This window comes from Hyaena hyaena, unplaced genomic scaffold (assembly GCF_003009895.1).
Source record: "Hyaena hyaena isolate Hyena2069 unplaced genomic scaffold, ASM300989v1 scaffold_120, whole genome shotgun sequence".
Classification (NCBI taxonomy): Eukaryota; Metazoa; Chordata; class Mammalia; order Carnivora; family Hyaenidae; genus Hyaena; species Hyaena hyaena.
Window position 1 is genome coordinate 2,713,665 of NW_024080752.1, and position 18,096 is coordinate 2,731,760.

An 18,096-nucleotide genomic window follows, 5' to 3' on the forward strand; every position below is an offset into this window, starting at 1 on the left:
CACTTACCAGCTATATAATCTTGCTAATACAATTTACTTGATCTCTCCAAACCTAGGAATCCTCTTCTATAGAATGAGGATAATAGCACCTATTTCATAAGGATATTGTGGAGATAAAATAATCTATAAAATGTAAAGATTTTAGAATAGTACACATAGGAAGAGTTTGATAAACATCATCTGCTCATTTATATCATTATTATCATCATTATTATTATTCATTGTCAACCTTTCTGTCACCCTCTGTTCTAAGCCAACCATCATCTCTCACCAGGGGTAATTAAAAAACCTTCTCATTGGTCGTCTCTCATCTATTCTTCTGTCATTTCCAACTTGTTCTCCACTCTCTAGCTAGGGTAATCTTTTAAAATTAGAACCTCATCAGGTTACTTCTTTGTTTAAAGCTGTTCAGTAGTTCCCTCTTCACCTAGAACTTTATTTTTTTTCTTAAATAGTTTATTGTCAAGTTGGTTTCCATATAACACCCAGTGCTCATCCCAACAAGTGCCCTCCTCCATGCCCATCACCCCCCTTCCCCTCTCCTCCACCCCCGTCAGCCCTCAGTTTGTTCTCAGCATTCAAAAGTCTCTCATGGTTTGCGTTCCTCCCTCTCCCGAACTATATTTCCCCTTCTTCTCCCCCATGGTCCTCCGTTAAGTTCCTCCTAATCCTTTTATACATAAAAACATATGGTATCTGCCTGACTTATTTCACTCAGCATAACACCCTCAGGTTTCATCCATGTTGATACACATGGCCAGATTTCATTCTTTCTCATTGCCATGTAGTATTCCATTGTATAGATGAAGTGCATCTTCTTGATCCATTCCTCAGTTGATGAGCGCTTAGGCTCTTTTCATGTTTTGGCTAATGTTGAGAGTGCTGCAATGAACGTTGGGATACATGGGCCCCTATGCATCAGCACTCCTGTATCCCTTGGGTAAATTCCTAGCAGTGCTATTGCTGGGCCATAGAGGAGTTCTATTGTTAATTTTTTGAGGAACCTCCACACTGTTTTCCAGAGGGGCTGCACCAGTTTACATTCCCACCAACAGTGTAGGAGGGTGCTTGTTTCTCCACATCCTCGCCAGCATCTAGAGTCTCCTGATTTGTTCATTTTAGCGACTCTGACCAGCATGAGGTGGTATCTCAGTGTGGTTTTGATTTGTATTTCCCTGATGAGGAGGGATACTGAGCCTCATTTCGTGTGTCTGTTGGCCATCTGGATGTCTTCTTTGGAGAAGTGTCTGTTCATGTCTTCTGCCCATTTCTTCACTGGATTATTTGTTTTTTTGGGTGTGAAGTTTGGTGAGTTCCTTATAGATTTTGGATACTAACCCTTTATCTGATATGTCATTTGCAACTATCATTTCCCATTCCATCGGTTGCCTATTAGTTTTATGGATTGTTTCCCTTGCCGTGCAGAAGTTTTTATCTTGATGAGGTCCCAATAGTTCATTTTTGCTCTTGATTCCCTTGCCTTTGGGGATGTGTCAGGTAAGAAATTGCTGCGGTTGAGGTCAAGGAGGTTGTTTCCTGCTTTCTCCTCTAGGGTTTTGATGGTTTCCTACCTGACCTTCAGGCCCTTTACCCATTTTGAGTTTATTTTTGTGTATGGTGTGAGAAAGTGATCTAGTTTCATTCTTCTGCATGTTGCTGTCCAGTTCTCCCAGCACCATCTGTTAAAGAAGCTCTCTTTTTTCCATTAGATACTCTTTCCTGCTTTGTCAAAGATTAGTTGGCTATACATTTGTGGGTCCAATTCTGAGTTCTCAATTCTATTCCATTGGTTTGTGTGTCTGTTTTTGTGCCAATACCATACTGTCTTGATGATGACAGCTTTGTAGCAGAGGCTAAAGTCTGGGATGGTGATGCCTCCCGTTTTGGTTTTCTTCTTCACTATTACTTTGGCTATTCAGGGTCTTTTGTGGTTCCATACAAATTTTAGGATAGTTTGTTCTAGCTTTGAGAAGAATGCTGGTGCAATTTTGATTGGGATTGCATTGAAGGTGTAGATTGCTTTGGGTAGTAATGACATTTTAACAGTATTTTTTCTTCTGCTCCGTGAGCATGGAATCTTTTCCCATTTCCTTGTGTCTCCTTTAATTCCTTCATAAGTTTTCTATAGTTTTCATCATACAGATCTTCTATATCTTTGGTTAGGTTTATTCCTAGGTAATCTCTTAGAACTTTAATTCTTATGATAAAGACCAAAATTCTTAGTATGTATTCTAGAGAACTTCTCTGTCACATCTCAGTTTGTGCTGACCTCTATAGTACAGCCTCATAGTCCCATTTTTAGACCCCCAAGTGAGCCATGATTGCCTACCTCAGTGCCTTGGTATTAATATATTTTAGAGGAGTGATGTTTTTTCCTCATCTTGATGTTGTCTTCCTGGTGAAGGGACTACTGGGGTAGCACTTTTCTCTCCACCCCTTTAGTCACTCTTTGGTGAAGTTATTTATTCAATGTGTCAATCGTGGAGGGATATCAGGGCTTTCCCAGCTCAGCTCCATTCTCTTCCTCTTGGAAGAAAGCTTCCTATAGAGAACTGGCATTCTCTGATATTACTCTAGGGATAGACCCTTTCCCAAGACATAGGAGGCCTCCTCTGGGTGGGGATTGCCTATGACACCTTGGGGTCAGTTAACTGGCCTACCTGGTTATGACTTCCATCCTGGTTTCTACCAGCACTAAAAATGCTATGTGGATTCTCCAGATATACTCCTTTCTTTTTGTTTTCTTCCTCTTCCTCCATTCTTCTAAACTGGGAAGTTTCTAGTGGTTCACAGTGGAAAAGTAATGCTAAGAAGATAGAAGTGAAGATTTTCTTTGCTGTATTATGGAATGAATTGCAGTAAAATTTGACTGTAAGCCAATAGGTTGGTCAATGAAATGACTGAATATTTAAGGTCTTACCAATACTTACATCCTTGGACAAGCAGTGGAAATAGAAACACTTTTTCCCTTTTGATTGAAAAAGAAAGCTAAATGGGTCCAGAGATCTTCCAGGAGGGGGAGCCCTCGTTCTTTTTTCCCAGGTATAGCTGTGAGGGTTTGCATTATCTGTGACTAAGTCACAACAGAGCCAGAAGAACAACACAATCATTGCTACATGTCAAGGTAAACAATAGGAGAAAATCATCACAGTCCCCATTTGGCATTAGCACTTTATCCCGCATAATTGTCTTTTCACCTATGTGGAATTCAGTTCTGTAGGAGAATTTCTTTATAATTCCTGTCATGGTTTTGAGCTTCCCAGCACATGTTCCATCTGTCCTTTTACAAGATACAGACTGAACCTCATTTTAGTTTCAACTTAGAAGAAAATATAAAACAGTTAAGAATATGTGATTTTTTTTTTAGTTAAATGCTTTTTTTCTTCTTAGCTTTCATTCTGCCTATTATTTTCTCCAAGTCCCTTCCTCAGAAACATGTTTCGTGATTGACAGTTCTCACAATCTCATAGCCTTTCTTCCAGCCCAGACCCTGAGTAGATAGCTCACTGCAAAATTTTCATCATCAGCTTACAGAACAGCTTGCAATGCATGACTGTGCATCAGACCAGCTAAGCTGGGAACTCTCCACTTGGCACCTCTCTTACCTTCCCACAGCTCGTTGCACAGAGCTAGACACACTGATTCCAGGTAAATGTGAAAAATGGCTGTTTAACAGGGGACCATATTTTCTTTATACAGGTAGCAGTGATTACTAGGAGCTAGTGTAGTTTCATTTAAAACCAGTCACAGAGGCTGAGTTTTAAAATATAAGTGGATGGAAAAGCTATTTTTTTTAAAACTAAAGATGGTTTTTTTGTTGTTTTTTGTTTGTTTTTCTTTTTTGTTTCTTTTTGGGAGGTCTTTAGTCATGTCCTTTGTAATGTATTAGTCTATACAGCTTTGGAACAATAATAAAGGCATGTGTTTGATATTGTTTTGTTTTAATTTTTTTTTAATGTTTATTTTTGAGAGAGAGACAGAGTGCAAGTGGGGGAGGAGCAGAGAAAGAGAGAGAGAGAGAGACAGACAGACAGACAGACAGAGAATCTGAAGCAGGCTCCAGGCTCTGAGCTGTCAGAACAGAGCCTGACACAGGGCTTGAACTCACGAAGAGTGAGGTCATGACCTGAGTGAAGTTGGCTGCTTAACTGACTGAGCCACCCAGGTGCCCTTGAAATGTTTTGATGACACAAAGCTGGGAGGAGTATTTAATAGTTTAAGATATTCAAAATTGTATTCAAAATTATTTTTTTTCATTAGATTAGTATAATAGGAATATATAAAAGACCAATATCTAAGAAAATCAACAGTAAATGTTTAGGAAGGGGAGACCTGATTTCATAGTGATTTATGAAGAAATGATCTACAGATTTTTGTTCATCAAAACTCAATAAACAGTGAGATACAATTGCCAAAATGCTGATGAAATTTTAAGGCATATTAATACAGTATTCCAGAACACAGAACATCAGAGTCCCTACTGTACTTGGATTACTCGGATTGGTTGTGTTTGGTTCCGGGTAACATGTTTTGAGAGATGCAGAGCGGCTGGGATAGATCTAGAAGAAACTAACCAGGAAGAGATGTCTATAAAGCAAATCATGGAGTGGCCGAGGGGTTTGAGAATGTCTGGATCAGAGTAAAGATGATTTGGGGGAATCCTAGGAGTGGTCTTCAAATATTTGAAGGTTGTCAACATTTAAAGGGCTTAGACTTTGTCTAGGTGACTTGGGGGATGGAATTTGGCTCATGGTGAAAAGTTACTGAGAGGCAGGTTTGGGTTTCTCATAATAAAGACCTGTCTAGCAATTCCAGTTCTGAAATAGAAACAGGCTGCTTTGTGAGGTGGTCAGTTTCCCATCACAGAAGACTTTCAAAGACCTGACTAGGATCCCCTTGTTAGAGTTCTAAAGAATGGGAAGGTGGACCATATGGTCCCTGAAGTTTCTTCAAACTTCATGGGTCCAAGCACAAGCTCAATGTTGAATAGAATAGGAGCTCAAGCAATATTTCCCAAATGAATAAATACATAAGAGTAAAAAATCTCAGATGCTGTCTCATGTACTTGATACATTTTTAAGTCATGGCTTGTTTTATGGCATTGGACTTGTTTTATGGCATTGGACAGTAATCTCACCTATATCAGGAGAGTGTCCTCTTGGGAAAAATGAAGACTTTGGGCCACATAGAACTTAAAATTTTTCTAGGTGATTGGTTTATCTGTCTCACTCTGGCATAATTCATGTTCATCCTTTTAAGTTTTAGAGCTATTTTTTTTAATGTTTTATTTATTTCTAGGAGAGAGAGAGAGAGCGTGAGCAGGGGAGGGTCAGAGAGAGAGGGAGTCATAGACTGAAACAGGCTCCAGGCTCTGAGCTGGCAGTCAGCACAGAGCTGGATGCGGGGCTCGAACCCACGAACCACGAGATCATGACCTAAGCAAAAGTCGGACGCTTAACTGACTAAGCCACCCAGGCGCCCCTAGAGCTATTTTTGATAATGAGCAATGCCTTACCCCAATCTAACATGATGCTATTTCTTTTTCAGGATAATCGTATCCACACATCCAAGTACAGCATTCTTACCTTTTTGCCAATTAATTTATTTGAACAGTTCCAAAGAGTGGCAAATGCCTATTTTCTTTTCCTTCTGATTTTACAGGTAATGTTTAGGTTATATTTCTTCATCATCTGTTTGTTAACTTTTTCAAATTATATGAATACTTTTAATTTACTTAGCTAGACGTTCATGATGAGGTAAAACCATTCTTATCAGATTTTGAATGTTGTTATTGCTGTTACTCTTCACAAATGTGGGAGGGCCAAGCATGGGTAAAAACTAGTACATTCATCATTTTAAACACTGAGGTCATTTTAGAATGCAGCCTTGCACTTTATTTGAACCAAACCATAGCCTTCTTCCTTTCTTTATCTCCCTCTCGTGTTGACAGTCTGGGTGTTAACAGAGTTGAGGCAGTCTAGCTAAGTAGTAGTCAGCAGAACCTACCGGGGCAAATTTCATTTGCATCTAAGAACAATAACATATTTTATATATGTATGTGTATATATAATGAATTATGTATGCTGACTCTTATCTCACTGTAGAGGTGACTATTTTTTTACAGTTTTGAGAGGCTAATTGGTAGTTAATAAGCTTTCTTTTTCCTCCCATCTGACTAATACTTGGGCTTAAATAAAAATTTTGGCTTTTACTGATATTTTAGAAAAGAAAAGAAGGCATAAATCAAAGAATGCACATACATATAAACAGTTCATGATATCCAGTTATTTACCTAGTGTTTCTTTTAGAGTAATTTAATCAGACCAAAGTAGTACATTCAGAATGTGCTGGGCTCTGTCTTAATTTTAGGAGGTAAAAAGATGGGTTAAATGTGTGCAGTCAAGATTAATAGCTTTGAGTACTATTTTTATTTAATTGAATAACTGTATTAAGAATCTTTTGGCTCTACATGGCAGAAACCTAAATTTATTTATGCAAAAAAGGAATATATTTAGGAATATTTCTCATTTTGTGTATGACTGGATACATGGGCAGGCTATTTCAATAGGATGTAACTTAAAAAATTTTTTTTAATGTTTATTTATTTTTGAGAGTGAGAAACAGAGCACGAGTTGGGGAGTAGCAGAGAGAGAGGGAGACACAGAATCCAAAGCAGGCTCCAGGCTCTAAGCTTTCGGCACAGAGCTTGACTTGGGGCTCAAACTCACAAATTGTGAGATCATGACCTGAGCCAAAGTCTGCTGCTTAATTGACTGAGCCACTCAGGTGCCCCAGGGTGTGACTTTGCTTTCTTCCATGTTGCCCTTACTCTCAGGCAGGCCCTCTCTACCAGGTGGTCCCTGAAAGCTTTAGACCTTTATTTTCCTGGCTCCAACTCCAACATAAAAGAGAGAGAGGGAGAGAGAAAGAGAGTGAATCTTTTTTTTCTTTTTTGGTTGTTCCAGCAAATCTTGGGATTAGCTCTCACTGGACCATGCTGAGTTAGGTTGCTATCCATAAATTAATCATGGTGGCTTAAGAATTTGTAGCCATGGTTGTCTTGACCTAGATCACATGCCAAAATGTGGAGCTGGAGGGAATGAATCTGCCAACATTGGATGGACTGAAAGTGCAAGGTGGAATGAGATAGTTCCCTAAGGTATACTTGAGAAGAAATGTATGCTGAATAGGCACAACAAAACAAAACAACAAAAACCCCAAAGTCAATGTACACCTTACAATTTATTAAAAAGACTTTGGAATTCAAGATTTCTTTTGTTGCCCCCTATGAATTTGGTTTTGGTTTCTTTATATAACACTTTACATCATTCCAGAATTTTGAGCTCATTGCTCTAATGGCTTTCTTATGTATTGTCAAAGGCTCTTGCTCGCAGAATTTTATGTCTTGAAGGAGGCTCTGGAATGGTTTAGACCAGCCGCCTTTTTCTGTTGATCAAGAAATGAGGTCCAGGAAGGTTAAGTGATGTGTAAAGATTTTACAATGAGTCAGTGATAGAACTAGGACAACAATCTAGCTTTTCTGCCACTCAGGCTGATGTGTTTATTGGTACCACAGAGGCTCTTGAGTTTTTTCTTTTTTTAAAAAATTTTATGTGGAAGCTATTGTATAAAATTGATTTAGTTTAGAGCTGTTTTTGTTAGGGCCTGATCTCCGTACACTGACCATATCCATCCTACTCTTTTTTTTTTTTTTAATTTTTTTTTAATGTTTTACTTATTTCTAAGGGGGAGAGAGAGAGAGAGACAGCGTGAGCAGGGGAGGGTCAGAGAGAGAGGGAGTCACAGACTCTGAACCAGGCTCCAGGCTCTGAGCTGGCAGTCAGCACAGAGCCCGACGCGGGGCTCGAACCCACGAACCGCGAGATCATGACCTAAGCGAAAGTCAGACGCTTAACCGACTAAGCCACCCAGGCGCCCCTTTATCCATCCTACTCTTATCTTATGATCTTCAGCACCTCTATTCTGAACCCCATTTGAAAACCACCTTTCTAAGAGAGTTATGCCATCTGTCACTATGTCTCTGTCATGTGGGTGGCTTTGGAAGTACAGGTACAAGGCTTTGGAGTCCAGTAGATCAAAGCTCAAGTTTTCGCAGTGTATGTTCTTGGCCCACTTGGGTGACCTTTCAGATACTCATTTATAAAATGGGAAAACGATACCTAGGACTGCAGCATTTCCTAACTCTAGGGCATTATTCACAGTGTATTCTCTGTTGTGCACTGGGGGTTCTATTTATATGGAAAACAAATTCTATGGGTATGTGCAAAACAACTCTGGTACAGAATCTAACTCAATGACTTTTTTGAGGGTCAAATGACATAATATATGAAAAGTACTTGTTTGGTGCAGGGGAGATGCTCAAAGAATCTCTTTTGGAATTGGTGAGACGTTAGTAAAAACTTCTTAGAAGTTGAGATGAGAAGCTGAGAAAAGAGAAGTAACATTTATCCTACTGGGAAATCTGAAAGATTTCAAAAAACTTACTTCTCAAGTCACTATAAAAGTTTTATTTTTTGTCAGGTAGCCTGAAAATTGGTTCAGTGATACTTTTGTGTGTCTTATAAGTGAATGAAAATGCTTAAATTATTGAAAGTTATTCTACATTTGTACAAATAACTGAATATAATCCTATTACTTTCTGTGTGTTATATATAATGACAAAATTTGGAAGATGTATTTTCCAACTTAAAAGCCCTAAACTATTTGAGATGTTTGTTTCAGCTGATTCCAGAAATCTCTTCCTTGACCTGGTTTACCACCATGGTGCCTTTGGTCCTGGTGATAACTATGACAGCTGTCAAAGATGCCACAGATGACTATGTGAGTATTTACTTTTGAGCATTCTTGAGTTCTCAATTTCAGTTGTGACTTCTAACAAATAAAAAAAAAAAATAGAGACCTATTTGAAAGTTTTGAATGGAGCTCTCCTGCTTAATATTACATAAAACTCTTTTGCTATTTATTTAGTGACTAATACAGATGTCATAGAACCAGAGCCCGTTTAAGTTAAAAGCAAGAGGGCTTGAATAATTAGGCTTACTCCCTCATTTTATAGATGAGGAAACCAAGGTTTCTAAAGAACCAGTGATGTGCTAATGATCATACAGCCAATTAATGGTAAGATCAGAATTAGAACACAAACCTGCTTCTACCCAGTGAAGAATTATTTATCTTACGTCAAATGTTCTCTACGTTTTGAGAATTGGTAGATATTTGGTGCTCTCACATCCTCTGCTCATTCTACTAGGAGTTGCAAAGTCAAATTACTTCAAAAGTTAGGCAACTAATGTAAATAAGTGAAATATAGGCAGTAGAGAGTTTTGAAGTCTGCATAAACCAAGGGAGGTCACTCAAATTCAAAAATTTAAAAACGGTCTCAGGGAAGCCAAATAATCTAAAATTAGAGAAGTTATATTCTCACCCTTGGTGACTGCATGTGCACTAGCCTCAATAATTGTCTGTATGCCAGTGACTTACATGTTTTTATTCCTAGTCTAGGTCTCTCCTGTGAACTCATACCCATATTTCTTGTTGTCTGTTTTTAACTATATATGTCTTTAAATTGAGTGTCTTGTAGATAGCATATAGTTACGTAATGATTTTTTATACAATCTGAAAATCTCTTAATGGAATGTTTAACCCATTTATAGTTAATGTGATTAGACTTAAATCTCTTATCTTGTTATTTTCTGTATGCCTCATTGATTCTTTGTTCCATTTTTCTTATTTTAGATTATTTTTGTGATTTCCTCTTATCTTTATTATTAGCTTTATAAGCTATATATGGTGGCTGTTCTAGGGCTTAACTTATAATCTACCTGGGGCAGTGTGGCTTTTGAGCACTGGCCCTTATTCATACCCCTCTATACTAAGGTGTGTGTCTTTATATACCATGTATTTGTAGGATACATAGGATATAACTCTCTTCTTCTTTTTTCTTTTTAAGATTTATTTATTTGTTTTTGAGAGAGAGAGAGCACGAGCATGAATGGGGGAGGGGCAGAGAGAAGGGGAGAGAGAGAGAGAGAGAGAATTCCAAACAGGTTCTGCATTGTCAGTGCTGAGCCTGATATGAGGCTTGAACTCACAAACTGTGAGATCAAGACCTGAGCTGAAATCAAGAGTTAGATGCTTAACTGACTGAACCACCCAGGCACCCCTGAGTCTCTTCATTTTTAATTAAGTGCCTCATGTATTTTATGGTTAACATTGTGACTATAACCTTTGAGGCAGGATTTTTAACTAACACACAGGACCTGTTCATACTAATGAATCATGTCACTTAAAAGTGGTCAGCTTGGAATTTATTCATTCCCATGAAGTTGCCATTGTTCAAAGTACTTTGAAGCTCATCATAAAGAATTGCCCTCATGGCCAGTGTACAAGGTACAGAAGAAAGCCAATCTCATGATTTTGCGTTCACCCAGCTTTGGAAGCAAATGCCATCTCTCAGCCCCTAAAAAACATATTTGCCCTACCTGCTTTCTAAGAGAAACTTCTATATATTTCCAAACATAAAATATCCCTTCATGTTTTTCCAAAGGATAAATAGCTCCATCTTCAAAGACTAGAGGACATTCCGAAGAATAGGCTATAAGTTCCAAGTAATTCTAGGAGAGGAAATTTTAACAATGATTTGAGTAATGACAGCTTTGGAATAAATGAATGTCTTCTCCACAGTAGCTGATCTTTCAGGGAAATAATACTCATTTAGATGCTTAAGTTTCTACATACTGGCATTAATGCCTTACTCATTATAGTAAACGTTTTATAGAAGAGTAAAACAGTAGAGTAAAAAGAACATGAGCTTCAAAGAAAGACTCCTTACCATACTATGTTTGAATAGTATGAAATTGAGGGAAACCCCCTTTCTGGACCCTTCCTCATCTGTATTATGTGGTTAGTGACCCCAGAACTGTTGAAGGACAAAATGAGATGCTATGTGTAAAGCATGTGGCACAGATGTTTCACAGTGGGTATACAGTCAGTGCTAGTCCTCTGCTCCCTTTCTGCCCTGGGCAATTCCCCTCTAAGCTTGTCTATTTCTAGAGTAGAACTTGTCAAGAAGAGTCAGCCTGGGCATAGGACTACCTTTTCTAGTCCTACCAGACTCCATCTATTCCAATACCAAGACTTCTTGGCAAAACCTGAGCTGAAGTGAGAATGACTTATTTTGAGGCCCAGAGAATAGGCTACTCAGCTTTTAGGGAGATGAACTGATTGGCCCTTTTCTGTGATTCCCAACTAGTCAGTTTTGGGTATTATTTTCAGTTCAATAGAGATGTGATGAAATAATAAGTCTTCTTTTGTCTGTATTGCAGTTAATGCTTGAATATGCTTTTATTTTTATGATAATATGTGCGGGTCCAATAACTAGATATATTTATCACTCAGGGTCTTGACAGAAAAGATATGTCACCCTGAAATGAGAAAGACTGGAGAAAGATTAATAATGAAGGCCCTATTTACAAAAGGGCAAAAGAGAAGTGGTCAAAGAAGTAGTGTAGTGTAGCAATATGGATAGCAATACTACTTCTTGGTCTGAAGGGGCAATGAGAGAAGCAGTTACCTATATCTGAGGGCTGCTCATGGCAGCTGTGGCTATCTGTAGAGGAGGGAATTACTGCCTACTCAGCTTGAATGAGGCCAGGGGGAAAAATACCCCTTTTCACTCTCCTCTGGCTACTCTGATCTTCTGCCAGAATCACTCTTTGGCCAAACCCAACCAGGAGCCGCAGGGTAAGGTTCTTATAGGTCAGCTTTCCATGACAGAGGGCAGAGTGGAGAAGGATGGGGTGTGGATACAGAGGACCAAACACCGAATATCCAGCACCCTCATTAAGTGATATCCTCAGACAAAATAATATTTTTACTGTTCTGTTGGTAAGGAGAGTTTTGCATGCCAATGATGGATGACTTAATTTACTCTTCTACTGATTTTATAAATCTTTTCATGTTAACAGATGTTAAATATCTTAGTTTTCCTGATAATATACAGTAACTTATACCTGGAAATTAGTGTAATTGCATGCACTGGGCATAGCAGAATAGATTGGAATGGGTTTGGGAAAGATCCTGAAAAAGAGAAGCGCTGGTTGAAGCATTTTATATTGTTAAACATATTGATACAATACTTTGAATTTTTTTAATGAAAAAGCACTCGTCTTGATGATAGTCTTATCTGAATGGCTTCTAGTTTATGAGTTTAGTAGAGGGCTCATAATATTTGGATTCCTCTAAGCAATATAAGATGTTTACATTACTGGAATATAAAATAAGAAATAGTATCACTTGGGCATAAAAAACAAATCCATACCAAATGTTGTTCAGTATTTTGAGTTTTGTTCTAAATGCTCAGTATTTCATAAGATTATTGTTAACAATTAGAATTTCTGGAGAGTAAAAATACATGTTATTATAAGTAATTTCTTGGCTTCAAAGAAATCATAAAACAGAATGATTGATGTTCCAATAAAGTATTGAGCACATATGTAAGAAAAATGGAAGCTTCTATTGCTTATTGAAGACTTCAAAATGTATAGTTTCTCTGGAACCATGTGACAGAGTAAAGGGCATATTGTCTTCTTAAAAGCACCTAAAAATGTGTGGGAATTAGAAGAGCATGTGGGTAGACTTGTTCCATTGGTAACATCCAGGTAAGAGTTAATGAGAAGGATATTGATTCAGATTTAGAACACATGGAGCTGGGTTCCTGGTAAGCATAAATAGTGCTAAGTTTGGATTGATGGTAATATTTTACAAACAGATGAACTCAAAAGTATTTTCAATGTTCCTATTTGTGCTTACAAAGTAAGATTTAATGTGTTTTTTCCACAAACATTTGACTTTCAGTTTCGCCATAAGAGTGATAATCAAGTGAATAATCGGCTATCTGAAGTGCTCATAGACAGCAAGTAAGAAATACATTTTTGGGTTATTTTTAAGATTTCTGGGACCCCAAAATGATCTTGACAATTGATGGCTTTCTCTTTTAATTAAGTATATGTTACTTTTCCCTTTCAATTTATTAAAAACTGCAGTGAAAGTCCATTTTATCTTCATGCCTTATTTTTAATGTTCAGCCAATGCTTGTACTAACTATTCAACATTAAATCCCTATGGAGTGTGTTTTGTGGAACACAGACTCATAAGTATAATTTCATTTCTTGATCTAATACTACTTAGACTTGACACCTATCTAATGTTTTGTATGTAGTAGATGTTTTATAAGTAGTTGAATTATTTAATTTGGTAATTTCTGGAGAATATTGCTAGAGAGACTTTGACACATAATAGTTTTAAATGAATCTTGCATTTACTTGATAGTTAAATTGAGCATGGGTTCCTCACTATAAAAGAGATTTTCATTCCTTTTAAATTGATAAGTATTTATGGGAATGGTTCTTGAATTTGAAATGCTTTAAAATATGTATTACACAGTAATAATGGCAAAAACAGCTCCAGAAAACTTAGCAAAATGTCAAATCTTCATTCCATGATTTCTTCCTGTTTGTCTCCCCCTTTTTTGCTAAAAACAACATGTGACAAAGTAAGCTTGTTATAATATACTTCATTCTGGTTGTCAGTCACATCTGCCAATGCTTTTGAATCACTTGGATACTGTGAAGACATTTTTTTAAAAGGAATATCATAAAATGAATTAATCATGTGAGATGGGAGATTCCAAGAAATGATTAAGATATCCAGAGGAACTAGGTATGATCTAGACAATAATTGGTAGGATTGAAGTAAATCTCTTCCCATAACTAAAATATTGACTGATCACTAGTAACATAATGAATACATATACTTTTTCTATATTTGCTTGTTTTAGAACATAGTGTTAATGTACAATGAAGGAAAACTACGTTAGTATAAAATTACAGTGGTTAGAGACAGCCACTGAAGGTATGATTTTGGTGTGACATGGATAAGCCATAGAGACGCCTGGAACCATGTGGTTCGTTTCCAATGTTAGCAGGTTTTGAATTGTTGCCACTACAGCATGGTGTTTAAAAGCCTGGGTTTTGCATTATGAGAGACTTTATATATGAGTTTAGTACTGACCCTAAACAATTCTGTGGTCTAGAGATTAATTCTTAAGAGGTGGTGAGTCTTTGTAAGCTAATGCAGTTTGTGGCCTTGAGCCACTGTTGCATATCTTGACTTTCTCAAGTCTTGCAGTTCTAACTGGATATTAGATCTGACAATATAACCTGACTAATTCCCCAGGATAATACGTGTTACTCCTTTGAAGTATCGTCTCCTATAAAGCATGTTTAAAATATGTACAGTTACATAATAATTTGAAATAATGGCCCTAGCATATCTTTAATGTCCCCCAAATTACCAGTTAAATCCTATGGCAGTACCTGGGCAGTGATAGATATTGGGGCATTAATTGGAGGCCAAGGGATTTATGTAGGAACTTAACTCTTCAGAAACTCGATGATTGTATGTCTCCCACACATGTTATCATTATCATTATTGTTAGAAGTAGTGTTACTTTCTTGTGGTTTCATTTAGCTTTCCTTTAATTTCTTATGAAGTAGCATCTCTTTGTAGTTCAATATGGTGTGATGTTTTGGTATGTATTGTTGCTGATCCTGTAAAATTGAAGAGAGAAACACATATCATTGAGTATGGAGTGTTCTTTAGTATTTAGTAGAAAATCAGGCAAGATTTTCCATTTATAAGATTACCCATTGCTGTGAATTCCTCTAGGGCAGGGGTCATCTCTTGATCACTCTGTGTACCTTGAACCTAGCACAATGTCTATTGAATTTTCAAACTGAGCGGTAACAAGTATTCTTGCTGAGAGAGCAATGTGCCAGAGTAGCTTGATTGGTCTAATTTTGCTGAGTTCCATCACTGGCCAATTCCAGTAGCTGGGGTGGTGGTCTTTGCACAGTGTGCTCAGGCTACAGAGACTGACTTTCCACTTTCTGGGTTTTGAAAGGATGGAAAGATCAAATGGGCTCAGATCTGAGACAGTCAAGCTTTAAGTCCTTCCTTGGAGCCGGTGGTTGTAGAGGATGCTGTTGGGGCTCTGCACAGACCCTTACTGTGTTCTGTGCTCATCCCCAGCTTCTGTGTGTGTCCCTTGTAAGTGCTTGCGCCTGCTGTTTTCTTCCAGCACATTGCCCTTGAGCTGCTGGAGTCAGTGACTGATGGGTGAAGGAGTGTGAAAGAACAGCCCAACTGCCTCAGTCAGACAAGCTCAGAGGTTAATTTGTATTAATTATTATTAATTTGTATTCTCAAGCACTCCTTGAGATCAGACAGAGGATGGGACTTTCATGCAGTCACACCCTATTTGGCTTTTTCCCTTTCCCTGTGTTGCTTCTCATATCCCTTACCAGTTTCTCCTGGAAGTACTTTCCTAATGAGCCACTTGCATGTGAATTCTTATTTCAGGATCCACTTCTAGGGAACCTGATATGAGACCGTGGTTAACGCATACTAGATCCCCTTGCAGTATTAATGGGAAATATTAGGAAAGTGCTTTTGGGTCTGTCCTTGGTACATGTGGGTTGTGATCCAGGAATAAAGATGCCTAGAGAGGATCAGGGAGTCCAAGTGTTGCTGGAGGTGAGAGTCACAGTGGGGTGTATTGCCAGGTGCTTGTGGCTTCCTTTGTGTGCTGCTGGCAGAAGGTCTTGGACTACTGTACCATTTGCTGATGGCATGTATGAATACCAATAGCTATCTTTATGTTTCTCGAGAGGACGTCACAAGCTGTGCCAACGTCTTTAACCACTGTGGAAGCAACTGGGCAGGTGAGGGACTGTGATAGGTCTTGGACTTGCAGTCTTCACACTAGGGCAGGAGCCATCATTGGCTTGTCTTGGAAAGAGGGGAGGCATGGTTAGCCTCAGCATAGAGATTTTTAAGGGGAAGGAGGTAGGAAGAAAACACCCATCAAGAAACCTGGGTTCACGTAAGTGACCACTGTGTGACTTTGAGCAGTTTATTTTCCTTCTGTGCTTCCTTCTGCTGCACTTAGAAGTGGGAAAGTTGGGCAGGTACATTCAGATTCAATACATATTTATTGAACATCTACCCCATGTGGGTTCCAGTGCTTCCAAGTTTAACTTTCATAAAAAAAAACAAAAACACCAAAGCGTGGGTAACAGTGCTCCATTTTAGAGATGAAGTGATTAACCCTGAGAAGGAGTGACTTGTCCAGGGTCCCAGGGCAAGTAAGAGCCTAAATTAGACTTCTCCCCATTCATGAAGTGGTGTTTAAGTGTGGATTTTGTGGATGATTGTGTCTTCACTATTTATTTTGTATTTTAAGGTCTTTGTATACAATTATAGGAATATAACATAATTACATAATATATATGTAGGTTGTATGTAATATATATTGTATTACATACATTACTCATCTAACATTCTTAGCATTGTTTAAGTTGTAATGCTAAGCACAGTAAACCCAAGTCACAAAATAATTACAGTGATAAAACCCTTCCTTTTATAAACTTCCTTTTCAATTTCACTTTTTTTTGATGTTGTTACTCATAGTCTTTTAAAATCAGGACCAATCTTCTGTATCTTCAATCCCTTAAAAGTGCTTAAGAAATCTGTGTTGTATTAGCCTAAAATATAGTAGCCCTCCTTTCTCTGCCCTTGAGCTTTCCATGGTTTTGGTTACGCATGCTCAACCATGTTCTGGAAACAGGTGATCCAATTTCTGATATATCAGTAGAAGGTCAGTAGTAGCCTAGTGCTACATCACAGTGCCTGCATCATTCATCTCCCTTCATCTCCTCATGTGGGCATTTTATCATCCCACGTCATTACTAGAAAGGTGAGTGTAGTATAATAGGACATTTTGAGAGAGAGAGAGATCATATTCACATAGCTTTAATTAAGTATATTGTTAGATTTGTTCTATTTTATTATTAGTTACTGTTACTAATCTCTTACTGTGTCTAATTTATAAATTAAACTTTATCATAGGCATGTATGTATAGGAAAAAGATATAGAGTTCGGTACTATCTGTGGTTTTGAGCATCTACTAGGGGTCTTTGAATGTTTCCCCTGCAGATAAGGGGGGGGGGGACTACTGTACCATTTGCTGATGACATGTATGAATACCAATAGCTGTCTTAATGTTTCTTGAGAGGACGTCTCAAATTGTGCTACCATCCTTGACCACTATGGGAGCACCTGGGCAGGTGGGGGACAATAAGAGGGAGTGTGATGGTTCCTGCAGAGGTTATCCTACCTGGTGCCCCTCAACATGGGCTGTATATTGCATCAGTGCCCCATCAACCCCAGAATAATTAAATGAGGGTTTTGGAGATGATACCCTGGTGTGTTTTTAAGTTTCCATGATGATTCTATGCAGATAGAGTTGAGAACTTCTGAGCAATTCCATTGCTATGTCTGTATATGAATCTGTGTCTTTGTCTAATTTGAAAAGACATCCAAGGAAGGGAATTCCATTAATTTTGAGAATGGTAAGCATGGTTTTTCCACATAATAAATATCCATACAAAGAAATATTATAAATGCTTATTTACAGAATATAAATTCTGTAGTGCTTATTTACTTTTTTTTCTAGTAAAGCTCACATTTTTAGTCAAACACTTGGCCAATCAATTACTTTGCATTGGTTTTCTTTCCTTTAGAAATTCAAATTTTATGGGCACCTTCCTACACTGTTGGTGGGAATGTAAACTGGTGCAGCCCCTCTGGAAAACAGTGTGGAGGTTCCTCAAAAAATTAACAATAGAACTCCCCTATGATCCAGCAATAGCACTGCTAGGAATTTATCCAAGGGATACAGGAGTGCTGATGCATAGGGGACATGTACCCCATGTTCATAGCAGCACTCTCAACATTAGCCAAATCATGGAAAGAGGCTAAGTGTCCATCAACTGAGGAATGGATCAAGAAGATGTGGTTTATCTATACCATGGAATACTACATGGCAATGAGAAAGAATGAAATCTGGCCATGTGTAGCAACATCAATGGACCTTGAGGGTATTATGCTGAGTGAAAGTCAGGCAGAGAAAGACAGATACCATATGTTTGCACGTATAGGTGGATTAGGAGGAACTT

The 18,096-nt window shown here is 38.1% G+C and overlaps 1 protein-coding gene across 3 annotated transcripts in view; it reads left to right on the forward strand.

Moving 5' to 3' along the window:
* Positions 1-18,096, forward strand: part of ATP8B4 (ATPase phospholipid transporting 8B4 (putative)) — a 232,935-nt gene that overhangs the window by 64,159 nt on the left and 150,680 nt on the right. For all 3 annotated transcript variants that reach the window (XM_039237152.1, XM_039237150.1, XM_039237151.1), the window contains exons 4-6: positions 5,548-5,661; positions 8,743-8,841; positions 12,874-12,935. In XM_039237152.1, coding sequence (XP_039093083.1) covers positions 5,548-5,661; positions 8,743-8,841; positions 12,874-12,935 — 275 coding nt within the window. The remainder of the gene's footprint in view (positions 1-5,547; positions 5,662-8,742; positions 8,842-12,873; positions 12,936-18,096) is intronic.